This window comes from Anoplopoma fimbria, chromosome 12 (genome assembly GCF_027596085.1).
Source record: "Anoplopoma fimbria isolate UVic2021 breed Golden Eagle Sablefish chromosome 12, Afim_UVic_2022, whole genome shotgun sequence".
Classification (NCBI taxonomy): Eukaryota; Metazoa; Chordata; class Actinopteri; order Perciformes; family Anoplopomatidae; genus Anoplopoma; species Anoplopoma fimbria.
This window is the reverse complement of record NC_072460.1, coordinates 20,221,726-20,234,784: the sequence shown is the minus strand read 5'-3', so window position 1 is coordinate 20,234,784 and position 13,059 is coordinate 20,221,726. Positions and strand designations below refer to the sequence as shown.

Below are 13,059 nucleotides of genomic sequence, written 5' to 3'. Positions count from 1 at the left end.
TTTCAAATGCTGTAACTGGCCTAAAATGAGCATGCTTCACTAATATTACTTTACATGAGAGGTAATAAATAATTCTTAACATAAATATTTATTACTAAAAGCTATTGTCTATCATCTCTATTAATTCTTCCCTGCTTAGAGAAAAAGCTCTGTCTTCTATGTTTGCATTCCTCTATTGTCAAGCTCTTTGTTATGTTAATTGTACTAAAGTGTAGTTGAATGTCACCCACAAGCCTGGATTGGAAAATAGCTTCTTTTTTTTTTTCATACATTTTTGGGAAATTGTGATTTTGGAAGTGTTTTGGTGTGATATGTCACGAATTAAATAAAATATCACATTACAACGAGCACATCATTCAATGTAATTTGTTGTAATTTTAAACAATGCCTTTCAAAATTGTGTGCAAATTCAACTTGCCTTTATAAATACTAATTCATTTTAAATGAGTGAGTCAGTGATAGTATAAAATTAAAAAACCTCTGTTCTTAATCACTAGGAGGAAATAAACATTACCATTCAGCATTTCGAGACAAAGAAGCATCTTTTTATATTTTCTGTTATAGCAGCCAAAACATATGCATTAACTTAATTTATGTTATATGTACCGTTATAATTTCAAGTGCAACAATGTAATTAGCAGCTCAACAAAAACAATGTATTCGTTATTTCATTAAATTTAACCATCATGACTTAAAATTTTGAAAAAGATTAAACACTATCGCAAAATCGTTCACACAATCACAAATGCAGAAGAGCTCTACATAGTTCTCCTGAGATCATCTTATCAGAACAAGGTCAATACTGTATGTCATCAAACAAGATCCAAACGAGTTGTTTAATGTAAAGCTATGAAAATTGTACCGTCTGGCTCTAAAAGGCAGAGTCACATCATTTAAGTCAAGGTCCCATTTGATGCTGTGGAAATGATTCAGTCTAGGAATAACACAGACTTTTGGATTGCATTTTACCCATACTGTATCTTCTTTAGAGTTCGTGGACAGAGCTGTGAGGCTCAGGGAGCTTCTGAATGTCACAGTTTTGAATCAGACTGAAGTAAAATACTACAAGTTCCTCGTAGTTCTTTTTCGAAATCCGTTCATTGATGCCATGGAATCTAAGAAAAAGAAAAACAACTTATGGTATCTAAAGAGGAGAAAATGTGTGTCTTTCATATAATTTCCTTGTTCTGTTGTTGCAAGATAGCTTTTTAATCACCAAAGCGGAGAAGCAAACTGGGCTAAAGGTTGGTTCCATACATAAAAACTCTTATTAATATTATAGTTGTTCAACCAAGACTTTAAGTCTGAACAGTACAAGTAGGTAACACAATTGCATCACAAGTTTGTGACATAATCATGTAACCAAATGATCAGACAGCTCTTTTGTTCAAGTTGCCTTCTTATTTGCCAGATATTACTCTGGTCAAGCGGTTTATTATACTTACTGCAGCAGGGATTGTAAAGACTATTTTTAACCAGTATTAGACAATTTAGAATCTTACCTTTGAGCATCACCTGGTTTAAACCAGAGAGGGCTGAAGCGATAAATATCATTCGTCAGTTCTTTGAAATGACGACTGTCTGTGTTCCCAATACAGATACCTGAACACACAAACATTGTATCAAATTATTGAATATTTTGACCTTACCAACCACATTTTTATACAATTGCATCCGTCTGGATTCTACCTGGAGCAACTGTAACTGTTGGAAACATGTCCAACACAGTTTTCTTAATGATCTGGAAGCCAAAGGACTTCTCATCCATGGAGCTCACAGGCAAGGGGTCAAATCCATTAACAAGCTCTATCTTCACTCGTTGGTCCCGCACTGTTGACTGGATTAGGTCCAGGACCTAGATGTGACAACAAACAACTTACTCAACACAAAATAGAAATTAAGAGACACGAGGAATTCTCAAAAAGGAGAATCAAACTTCTGACTACCTCTTGTAGGGACTGAGTTGAGTGGATTCGTAAATTCACATAAGCTTCAGCAAGGGATGGGATGATATTCACCTACATGGTGGGAAAGAATTTGGGTTTGTGATAAGGAAAACTGAAAGGCTTGCAATCTAATTCACAATCAATTCCTGTGGATCATACTCTGTTCCAGAACTAAGAACTGTACCTTAACTCCTGCATTAAACATGGTGACTGCTGTGGTTGTCCTTACAAAAGCATTTGTGTCTGGTTTTCTTTCAAGTACCCTGTAACATAAAACATGCAAGATTATTTATTCCAAGGGACACAATCAAAAGAAAACAATGTAAATAAATTTTATGATGTAACTACCTGCCTAAGAGTGGGGCAAACAGCCACAAATTTGACATTATGAACTTCATTGGGAATCCGAACTGAAAACACAGAACGAGTTACTGCGTAACAAGAGAAAATATCTAATATGCTATTAAGAGTGATGACAGTGACGGACAAGTAGCTGGTTCCTCTTACCTTGTGGGCCAGATGCTCAAATGTTCCATGTTCAGGCCCATGACCAAATAATCTTGGCATAGGGTTATCCTCTAGTCTAAGGCAATAGCATGACACAATTAAAATATTAGATTGTGTCTTATTGTTTGAAGAGTGATACAAAATGTGGAATGTAAAGAACATGTACCTCTCACCTTTTGACTGCTGCAGCCAAGATCCCAATGCTGGTCTCACTGGGAGGCATTGAGGAGTGACCAGGGGCCATAAACACACTGAGCTTTACAGTCGCCGAACCCTTTTCACTTATCCCAATTCTACAAAACAAGTACAACACAAAACACAAGGAATTTACGCACAGAAATTATAACTGTTAATCACCTATATTATTTTTTGGACAATTTAATAGAGGCATGCAATTTTATGCTGTGCTCATGAGTTTGTTGTGATATCAGGCTCGGTCAGATTTTTTGCTTTTAACATGTAAATTCTGCCAACTAAATATCATGTTTTACACAACAGCATAACAGGTCCTCACAGTGCAGCAGGTCCTTCAAGACCACTGATGACACCATCAAGTACAGCCAGGCCCTCATCCAGGACAAACGATAGCTGCACACCACGCTGCTTCAGTATAGACACTATGTTCATTGCCCCCTTGTAACCACTGACCTTTAAAAAAAGAAGAAAAGGACACAGACATTGATAATAGTTTAAATCTTATCTAAGTTCACAATTTCAAAGAGTAATTGTTTGATGAATATCTTAAGTACTTCTTCATCATGACCTAGACCAATGTAAAATCCTCTGCGTGGAGCATAGCCTTTTATCAGTAAGTACTCCAGTGCCTGCAGAATTCCCTGGAAGAAATAAAGAATTTTGGATTAGTCTTGTTGCCGCATGAAAAGTAAATAATTCAATTTGTCTCCGTAATAGCAAGGTCATACAAAATATTACTTATTCTCCCACCATTAAAGGGCCCTTGTCATCTATGGTCCCTCTACCATAGATGAAGCCATCTATCTCCTTGGCAGAAAATGGTGGGGCCTCCCAGCCATCCGATTCTGAGGCAGGTACTACATCTATGTGGGCCAGCAGCATGTACGGCACCAGGTCCGACTGTGATCCTTGCACCCAAAACAGGTGGCTGTAGTTGGCCACCAATTCATGACGAACCAAGCTTGAAGAGAAAACTGTCGGGAAGGCTGGCAAAGGAAGAAGAGTACAAGCTTAAAGGGTGAAGGCCATCTATTTACAAAATAAGGTCAGTTTAATACTCAGCCTATAAGAAAGGTGTATAACTTCACGTGTAACTCTACAGGTGTGCAAGAGTCTGCAAAGATAACCCAAAGAAAGTGATTGGGCATGTGTGGCATGAGGGCTGAAAGATGGTTTTCCTTACATTATGGCAAATGTAGGAAACAGGGTCTTTAGAGCTTAACCCATACAAGGGAATAAAAGTCATGATATGGCCGCCTCTGTAGCTTCAATATCGACCACCATTTTTTTTTATTTGTCTGCTGTGAACCCACAAAAAGCAGACAGAAAATTGCGAAAGTACCCCTTTAAATTCTTCTAAATAGCCATTTTTACGTGTCTGACTTATTGTGTCTGACGATAAGTAAAGCTGAAATCAGTTGATTAATCAATTAGTCGATAAACAAAAAAATACTGAACACTAATAGGCAGGTATTATATGATAAATAATGAATTGACTGAGTCATTCTTAATATAAATGGATACAATGAAAAGTTGAATGTGAAAACATATATATTATGTCACATAAAAAAAAAAATACTGTAAGGTTTGCTGTTAACAAGGCTGCTGACACACTGATACACTCCTTAAATAATTGTATGGCATGAATTGGGCCTTATTGTGTGATATAAACAAAATACCAGTCATGAGAGTGAAACAATTGACAGTGGAGTCAGGTAAAAGCACGCCACTAACGTAACTGTGAGGTCACATCTGCGGTATTGACGTAGCTGACGTTTTGGCTCACGTTATAACTAATAGAGACACATGACAATAGTCTGCGTGAACAATGAACGTTACCTCTTCGGAGGAACTTGCCAAATTCATGCAGCGCGGTGGTGTTGCTCTCCTCCTCCGAAAAGGACACCGTGGGGATCCGGATCGCCTCTGGACGAATAGAAACAAGAGATTAACGCTCATTATCGTCGGTGGCCTTTTTTTTTATTTTTATTTTTTTTGCAGCTTCTAACCACACAGTGCAACAAACATTTAAAATGCACCGACTTGCATGCGGAAAATGACCTTTAAAATGCGCGAGGAGCTCCTCTCGCTGGTGGTGGCCTATGACAAGCGAGATGTTATTCGTCTTTTCCCAATCTGCGAGTTGAAGTCCGACATTTACGTCCAGTGAGAGCGTCCTGATAGATGCTATGGTGAATAACAGCAGGACTGTAATGAGCAAACTGCCTGTTATAATCTTTAAAAACTTGAATATTTTTAACTTTGGCCCTGAGTCTGTCATTGTTGTGACAGCGGAACTCGTTGACTGTGACTGTGTGCAGAATGAAGCGTGAATTAGTCTGGGTTTGTTGTATGAGAGCCACCTGCTGGCTCCAATATAAATTGCGCTTGTATTCTTCTTCATGACATTTATTAAAAGTGGATTTTACTATGCGAAAGATCCCTGCTGATTTGTACATCTGCATGAATCCCTTTTTTTTTGTTTGTTTTAGTTAAGTTAGAATAAACAGTTGCACAAACAAAAGTATGACGCAACACATTCTTTATTGTAATATTTAAAAAAAAACATACATACTGACATCACATAATTACAGTGGTATTAATTAATTGAAAAGACAACCAATCTCACAGATTGGTGAGGATATATAAAAGACATACAGCATTATCATTATTGTTTATACACTTGAGATATATCTTTTAAAGTATCAGCTTAATTTTTGTGTTTTAGAAATTGTTTCAACAATGCAAGACGAGAGCATTTGGATGAAACACCCATAAGCATAACATGCAAATTTGTAAAACTAGACTTTGAGGTTTGCTCCCATAAACACACACTCAGTCAGTAGTAAAGCAATATGTGCTCCATGAAGATATCCCAGGACAGGGTGATTATGGCTTGCATCGACAAAAAAAAACCCCTCACAGCTGTAAGTCAATATGGAGGTTTAAAGAACCCAGAGTTACTCCAGTCCAGAGAGCGCTGGTGCGTCCTGTGTCTCAGCCTGAAGTGAAAGCTCCTTCTCACTATCTAACCCCTGGTTAAGTCCGTCCAGTAAGCCCACAAATGTACCAAATGAGTTGTCCTCAACACAAACATAAATGAGGTACAAGAGGCACACCACAATGATGAAGACCAAAATCTGTATCTGGACGGGCACAAGGCGGCGCTCGACCTCTTGTCTCTCCAGGGTCGTGGGACTGGCAGGAGTGTCTGGGTGCGTGTAATGGACAGGTCTCCCTGCTGCACCCTTGATGGGTCTCCGACGAGTGGCACTGAAATACAACAGAGTTTATGTGCTTATAGCCCAATCACAACACTCCTGTATTACAGTATGTGCTACTTTGCAAGATGTCCATGTTTTACCAACCAGCAATTCAAATTTGTTGTACTCGAGTGAAATCTTAAAGTTATCAACAACTTCAAAAAAGCTGGCACGTTGTTATAGTGTTGGTGTGGCACTTACTAGATCCCTGTGGGTGTGCAGTTAGTGTTTGGAAGCATGTCCCTGAAAGTATCTTTCACGGGCTCCTGAGAAAGCTGGAAAAGAAAGCAGAAACTATTGTAAAGTGGACCGGTGAAAAAGAGAAATATGACAGAGGCCCAGCAAGTCAGGCAGGAATGAAGGAAAAGGGTGAACTGTGATGTAATCACCAGAGATCTGACAAAATACTGCTACAAATTTAAAAAAAAGAGCATATTTTCCAGTTTCAGTTACACATTGTAACAATGACATTTGAAAGGAGAAGACAATACACACGCCCCCATCAAAAACAGAAAAATGTATGATGTATATGCCTTGATTTCCCAATCATAAGTGGATGCCTTGGGAGTGTAGTACAGGGACTGGTTCTTCATGGTGTCCTTGTTTGGTGTTGGTATGTCCAGCTAAGGAAACGAGACGTAACAGATTATAATTGCTATTGTATGAATTTCCTCAGGTCTCCAGTGAACCTCTCCAACAATTTTGACCACCACCAAAATGTTGACCACCACCAGAGCTCAAAGTGTGACTGAATAATGTGAGCACTACTGACCCCGTTGGACCGCGACCAATGCGCCTGCACATTGCACCCATTCAAATCTCTCTCAGTGTCTATGCTCATGGAGTGTGACCTCGAACTCTCCATCTGTTGTTAGAAGTGATAATGTACATGACTGAGTGAACACTCCAGCAGTGAAAACTCACAACCTTGAAAATAAGAAAATTCCCGAAACTGTGGGTTTTTAAAAACATGTAAGATTAACTTTCCTCCTCAACCATTTCAGTGATGCTGAAGGTCCGAGAGGAAATAGTTGAGCCACCATTGGGCATAACTGATCCAGATAGAACCTGCAAGGATAAGTATTATCATGTTAACATAAACATGTATCATTCATCATCCAATCTTAACACCATGTGAGATACCATTACTGTAAAACAAAAACATAACCCATAGGTGGCTTGAGAAGGACACACAATACATTTACAGTCTAAGTGAGGAATGCAAAGAATTTAAAATTCCATGAGAGAAGTGAAATAAGACCAGCCTACCCCTGATCCTAATCCCGAGCGTTGATCTACAGACGATGCTCTACTAATTCCTACGGCAATCTGTGAGCAGCTAGGCCGACTCCGCTCCACTGATTTTATCGCATTCCCTGAATTCCACTTGGGATTCAGTTCCATGTTTCTAGAAGTGTGAGCATGCTACAAAAGGCCAACCCAAATCAAACATGGAACAAAAAAAACACATCAGTGTCTCCTGAGAATTCATTTTACAGAATTTTGTGCAAATGATATGTAGTATTCACCAGCCTTGGTTGGGGTAAAAAGCACTGCGGGTAAACAAAACCACCATTCTGAAAACACAACTCTACCTGTGGAAAAAAAACTCCCCAAAATGAACAGTTCCAGTTAGAACACAAGTGTACAGTTGCCATCTGTAACCACTAAGTGGCACTGCAGGGAAGATTTATATCAATACAGCTGGTGATGCAAAAATGCAAGCAAATCTATTGAACAGGAAAAAGTATATGGCAATTTTCTCACAATCCAATTGATACTTGTTATTAACACAGGATGTTTAAATCACTTGTCCCAAGATATCAAGAACTTCCTAAAATGTTCTCACCTGGTTGCTCCCTTGTTGTCCCTGGACTGACTTTTCTTCCGTTTCTTCTTTTGCTCCTTCGGAACCTGTGCAAGACACAGAAAACAATAAAGTAGAAATCCAGTAGAAAAAATAGGCCTTGACCACTGAAATGGCCAAGACTATTGTATTGTATTATATTATATTATATTATATTATATTATATTATATTATATTATATTATATGCAAAACCCATCCCTTGATAAACCCCAAAGTAGCCATTGTGTTATTTCATTTTTTAATGGTTTATCCATATATTAATCATTGTAATACAGCTTGGGCTACTACCCATAAGACCAAACATGAGTCCATATACTGTCTATAAAAACCATAACTGAGAATACTAAATCCTGTACGTCGACAGTATCACTCCGAGCCTCTTTTCCTTCAATTAGGTGTCCTCAGAGTTTAAAATGTGTTCTTAGTTCCTTAAAAAGAACATTTCCACCTTCTTATCAAGACTCATTTGCATACATTTAGCACTAATTCCACATAAAGTCTTTGTCTCCTTAAACCCCCTCATTCCCATACTTCCCAATCTACAGAGGATCCAAAATATGGAATTCTCTGCCTAATCCTTGTTTTCTCTCTTCACAGCAGCTTAAAAACAGCACTGAAACCACTTCTTCTTAACAACCAATATTTTCCATATAGACTACCTATATAAGCGGGGTCCAACCAATATTTTACTTTCTCTTACCATTGTGAAGTCCTATTATGATTGTGGCTTTTATTCTTTTTTATCATTATTCCATTACTTGATGTTTTTGTGCATATTTGCTTGTCTTATGACTACGAGTGATCCATTATTTCTGTGTAACAGAATACCTCTGTTTTATACTACATCTAAAATGATTGATAGATACATATAAAGTGTGTATATTACATTACTGTAATGCCACTTTCAAGCCTCTTGAGGGTCTTTAGTTAATTCTACTTCACAGTCACCTCTCAAATTATATATATATTTTTTTTGTAAACAAACAAGTAGGTAACGGTATTTGCCGATACCAATCATAAAAACAAAACATCCGAACTAGTCATACCTGACTCTTCGTCCTCTTGTTCCCTATTGTCATCCTCCTCTTCACTATCAGAGTACAGTACGCCTTGCTGTACTCCATTCTGACAGACATGTCCATCAGACTGGAGCAGTTTCCTGAGCTTCTTCTCATACAAGGCTCTGGTGGAGGCTAGCATGGACAAAAAAAAAAAAAAAAAACAATACTATAGCAATTCGTTTTTTAAGACAGGGGCAAACAGACCTAAAAAATAGAGTGAAGCTGAACATTATGTCTTAATACATTCATTAAAATTCAAAACTGAATTGTTGATGGCAAGAATCCCATTTTTACAATAAAATGATTTTTTTCAAGACAGTGATAAGAGTACCCTCACCGACTATGGGCCCAGCTTTGACCCCGAGTTCGAGCAGTGCGGCTTTGAGGTCATCATCAGTCAAACCTCTCGGGTCGGGCATCTCTGCATCCTCCTCCTTGTCCTTGCAAAACACAATTTTCTGAATTTAGCGAACGACGAAGACTGCAGCTTGGATGCCAGCAGTTTCCAGATGTGGGATATAGAGCATAAAAAAAAGCTGGAGGCTGCAGTTAATAAAAACTGCTCATATTCATTCACAATTTTGGCATTTTATGAAACTTCTGCTTATCACATTTAAACTTATTGTAAACAACCACAGAAGAGGATGTTATCAGTCGACACTGGCACCATCAGATATCGACTAAGAGATAACTATCGTATGGTTTATTGTTCAACTGCGCTCTACTTATCTTTGTCACAGCTCCTCATAACAAAACTTGAATGATTCCTTCTGAAAAAAATCCATCAATTAATCTGCCAATTATTTTCTTTAAACTATTAAAATGATATGTCAAAGAAAGTCAAAAAATGGCATTCAATCAACATTTCCTAGGGCACATGGTAAGATCTTTTGCTTGTTTTGCCTATAAAACAAAATGTATGACTTACTTACTTATATATACAGTACCAGTCAAAAGTTTGGACACACTTTCTCATTCAACTACTTTGAAGAATGTAAAATATAAAACATATTCTGGTTTGTTGAGCATTTGTTTGTTTACCACATAATTCCATGTGTTCCTTCATAGTTTGGATGTCTTCAATATTAATCTACAATGTAGAAAAAAATAGAAATAAAGAAAAACCATTGAATGAGCAGGTGTGTCCAAACTTACTGTACTTACTGTAGACACAACATAAAATAATTGGATTTGAAAAGTTGCAACCAGCAAATGTTTAGCTTAAAAAAAGGGCTTAAATGCTTAGTTGAATATCAAACTAGTTGCAAATTAATTTGTCTTGAACAATAGATTGATTGATTCATTCATTTCAGCTCTAAACATCAACATTGGTATGAAGTGCAAATCTTGCAACAGATCCTAAACGTGAATCTTGACTTCACAGGACTGTTGATTAAATAGTCTAAAGTAGACTAAACACACTCTGGACAAACAATCTTTCTTCCCCATGACACAGCGCAGAAACAACCTCCAGACTTTAAGTGCTGGTGCTCTTCTTGGCACACACATAAATGAGTGTGACAGGTGTGGCAAGCACGTGCACCAGACTGCAATGGCACATGCACACTGCAGAACTGTCTCATGTAAACCTATACCAACTATACAGCTGCTGGCTCAGTGGGCAGGGACCTCAAATAGTCGAGCACGCTGAGAGGACTTCTTGGAAGCCGTGACCCGGATCTCCAGCTCTCTACCCCTCCACAGCTGATGCACTTGTGCAGCAATTCACTTCATACCAATAACTACTATGCACAACGACTCCCATTTATCAAACAAAACTGTTGCACTTAATGAGAGCATTGTTGACAAGTATTTTTTTTTTTTTTTTTTAACCAGGCAACATATTTGCAGTGCCAAACTACACTTTTGGGGCGTCATTTCTTAAACATGTCTAATAAGTAAGAAGTTTGACACCACAAAGTAGACCCCTGACATTACATCATGCTTAGTTACAGGGAGTTGTGATTGCAAAATAAACTTAAATGACATATATCAGCTTGATCAACTCACTGCCACAACTTGTACTTCATCCTCCTCGTCGCTGGAAAAATCCGCTGCGTTTTTCTGATTAATGTGTCTTAAGTGCAACGCCACATAAACCTCCCTTTTGCTCTTGGCAGGTGGCAGCGCAACATTGTGGGCAACTAGATCCGACTTCAGTCTGGATTTAGAGAGGTGAGAAGGGTCCTCCAGAAACAGCGACATGGCGTACAAAGACTGTTAGTTTAACTTCAGCGGCTGTTCTTTCTACTTGTGTAAAACGTCCTGTAGGGTGTGTGGACGTTACTGGAGAAACCCTGCTGTCCCTGTCCTGAGAGTCACACCGGCTGAACGGAGAAGAACAGCTGCAACTGACGACTTGATTGACAGCAATTTAACATTTCCGTTTCTGAGTAAACATAAAAGTACCCTAAGCTAAAAGTGTGTTAAGTTAGTTCATAACATTTAAAGTTAAAGGGAGATCGTTTCATTACCTGATCATTAACTTTATATATATATATATATATATAAAAAATATATATATTTACTATATATATTCTTATTTTATTTTATTTACTATATATATTCTATATATATATATATATATATATAGTGAAGTAAATGAGTAGTAAATAAAGCTGCAAGTGTTAGGCTACTAAAAAAATATGGAGATTCGGAGTTGTAATTTTATCAAACTAAATCAAGTCCAATAAAATAGTCTAATTTTAATCTTAGTTAACATTTAGATTTATCATAGTTGGAAAAGTACAGGTGTTACTAATTAACAGTGAGTGTTTTTACATAGACATGAGTATCCCAGTTATGATTAAAAAAAAAAAAAAAGGATTGGTTGTTTATTTCAAAAAACTAATTTTAAAAGGGATATTTCTGTCCACTCAATTAGTTATTTACTATGTTAGGGTCCCAGTAAGCCATTACAAATTAATTAATTATAACAAGTTGTATTATTTACACCTGGGCTCTTCCTTTTAGTGACATATCAAAATTTATTCAGTGGAAAAAAACGCCTATTGGGAACCCCACATTTAAAAGTTATGAAAGTATAATTGTCAGTGCAAATTCCTCCTGTCAAGCCATAGCAATTGAAACGCTTACCTTTGACCTCTAGGTTTGACTAATTGGCTTTGGTTGCCGTTGGTGTCGCTGTCCTCTCTCTGGTGCATGTCGCTGCATTTTTACTGGAACGATGGATATCCACCTACTGCAGGTAGAAGTGGTGAGTAGCTCCTTTCCTAACATCTGTGAACAGATTTAGAAAAAATAGGAAAAATGCTTGTTCAGATGATTGTCTGTAAAGCAGGGGCTAATGAATTGTTATATTGGGGACTTATTTTCCGTCCAAACACCGACAGTAGGCATCTGTTCTAAAATCACTTTGGTTATCTATAAAACTTAAAATCATCAGCAGTCAATGTACAACTCAGTAAACCTGCTTATTGGAACAGGCCTCTGGTGCCTTCAGAGATCCCGTCAGTACAAAATGAGTGAAATCCCCTAAAAACCTGGGTCATGGTTACCTTCACCAGATGTCTTTCTCAAAAAATACAAGTAAAACTCAACAACCCCTAACATCTGGTACTGTTATCCTGAAGCAGGTCCCTGATTTATAAGGAAACAGTTGGCACCACATACAAGAATATCTTTGGTCTAAAACAGCCCTATTATGAACATAATTATAATGCTTTATAATCTGCTTACAGTACTTTGAAATTAAAGTTATAAAGACTCATAACTATTTATAATGCTTTGATAATCATAGGATCAGTGAACTATAATTTTAATTTTTCTAATATATTATAATGTTTTTTATAATAAATTAGCACTGATATAATGCCTTATAATGTGATTATGTAATACTCTAAGTTGTTATTGTTTTCTGAAAGTAAAGCAAAAATAATATCATTAAACGTATGCTAGAAAAACACAACACATTTTTTTTCTTTACATATTGCAAACGATGAGTATTTTGAGTAAGGTTATTAAAGTCAGATTATTATGCGTAATAGCAGTGATGCATAATGAAAAAAATTAAATGTGTTACAACTTCGTGAATTCTATTACCAGCAATTGTAAAGTATCATGACAGTTGACCTTATAAATCATTATATATTCTTTATATTCTGTTGTGATTATTATTTAAAGCACTATGGATCTTAATGATGGTTTATAACTATAATTATATTATGCTATAAACAGATTATGATGCATTATAAGTATG

At 37.1% G+C, this 13,059-nt stretch overlaps 2 protein-coding genes across 3 annotated transcripts; both read right to left on the bottom strand.

The window, feature by feature from the left end:
• Positions 1–391: 391 nt before the first annotated feature.
• On the bottom strand, positions 392–4,956 carry pm20d1.2 (peptidase M20 domain containing 1, tandem duplicate 2). Its single transcript, XM_054609545.1, has 13 exons — positions 4,710–4,956; positions 4,488–4,574; positions 3,399–3,634; positions 3,203–3,289; positions 2,968–3,101; positions 2,627–2,746; positions 2,454–2,529; positions 2,295–2,356; positions 2,131–2,209; positions 1,947–2,018; positions 1,690–1,855; positions 1,503–1,602; positions 392–1,115 (listed from the first exon to the last, which is right to left on the bottom strand). The coding sequence occupies exons 1-13, from the start codon at positions 4,927–4,929 to the stop codon at positions 986–988; spliced, it is 1,569 nt and encodes a 522-aa protein (XP_054465520.1). The 5' UTR covers positions 4,930–4,956; the 3' UTR covers positions 392–985.
• A 284-nt stretch (positions 4,957–5,240) lies between these two features.
• Positions 5,241–11,178, bottom strand: lemd1 (LEM domain containing 1). 2 transcript variants are annotated; one of them, XM_054609830.1, is made up of 11 exons: positions 10,851–11,178; positions 9,178–9,280; positions 8,826–8,972; positions 7,761–7,825; positions 7,441–7,506; positions 7,181–7,336; positions 6,901–6,979; positions 6,684–6,778; positions 6,445–6,534; positions 6,113–6,186; positions 5,241–5,921 (listed from the first exon to the last, which is right to left on the bottom strand). In XM_054609830.1, exons 1-11 carry the CDS (start codon positions 11,043–11,045, stop codon positions 5,609–5,611), a joined length of 1,383 nt encoding a protein of 460 aa, XP_054465805.1. In that variant the 5' UTR covers positions 11,046–11,178; the 3' UTR covers positions 5,241–5,608. The 2 variants fall into 2 exon arrangements, with proteins under 2 accessions (XP_054465805.1, XP_054465806.1); XM_054609831.1 differs by lacking the exon at positions 7,441–7,506 and having other exon boundaries at positions 5,247–5,921.
• Positions 11,179–13,059: the final 1,881 nt, after the last annotated feature.

Bases quoted from the DNA above. Each gene is read 5' to 3' on its own strand.
- pm20d1.2 (XM_054609545.1), bottom strand. From the start codon at position 4,929: ATGACAGACTCAGGGCCAAAGTTAAAAATATTCAAGTTTTTAAAGATT. The intron at 3,635-4,487 runs GTAACGTTCATT...TTCCTTTGCCAG, and splicing joins TGGCAAGTTCCTCCGAAGAG to CCTTCCCGACAGTTTTCTCT. The intron at 2,210-2,294 runs GTAGTTACATCA...TTTATGTTACAG, and splicing joins TTTGCCCCACTCTTAGGCAG to GGTACTTGAAAGAAAACCAG.
- lemd1 (XM_054609830.1), bottom strand. From the start codon at position 11,045: ATGTCGCTGTTTCTGGAGGACCCTTCTCACCTCTCTAAATCCAGACTG. The intron at 7,507-7,760 runs GTGAGAACATTT...TTTTTTCCACAG, and splicing joins GACAACAAGGGAGCAACCAG to GTAGAGTTGTGTTTTCAGAA. The intron at 7,337-7,440 runs GTGAATACTACA...GGCCTTTTGTAG, and splicing joins TTTTACCCCAACCAAGGCTG to CATGCTCACACTTCTAGAAA.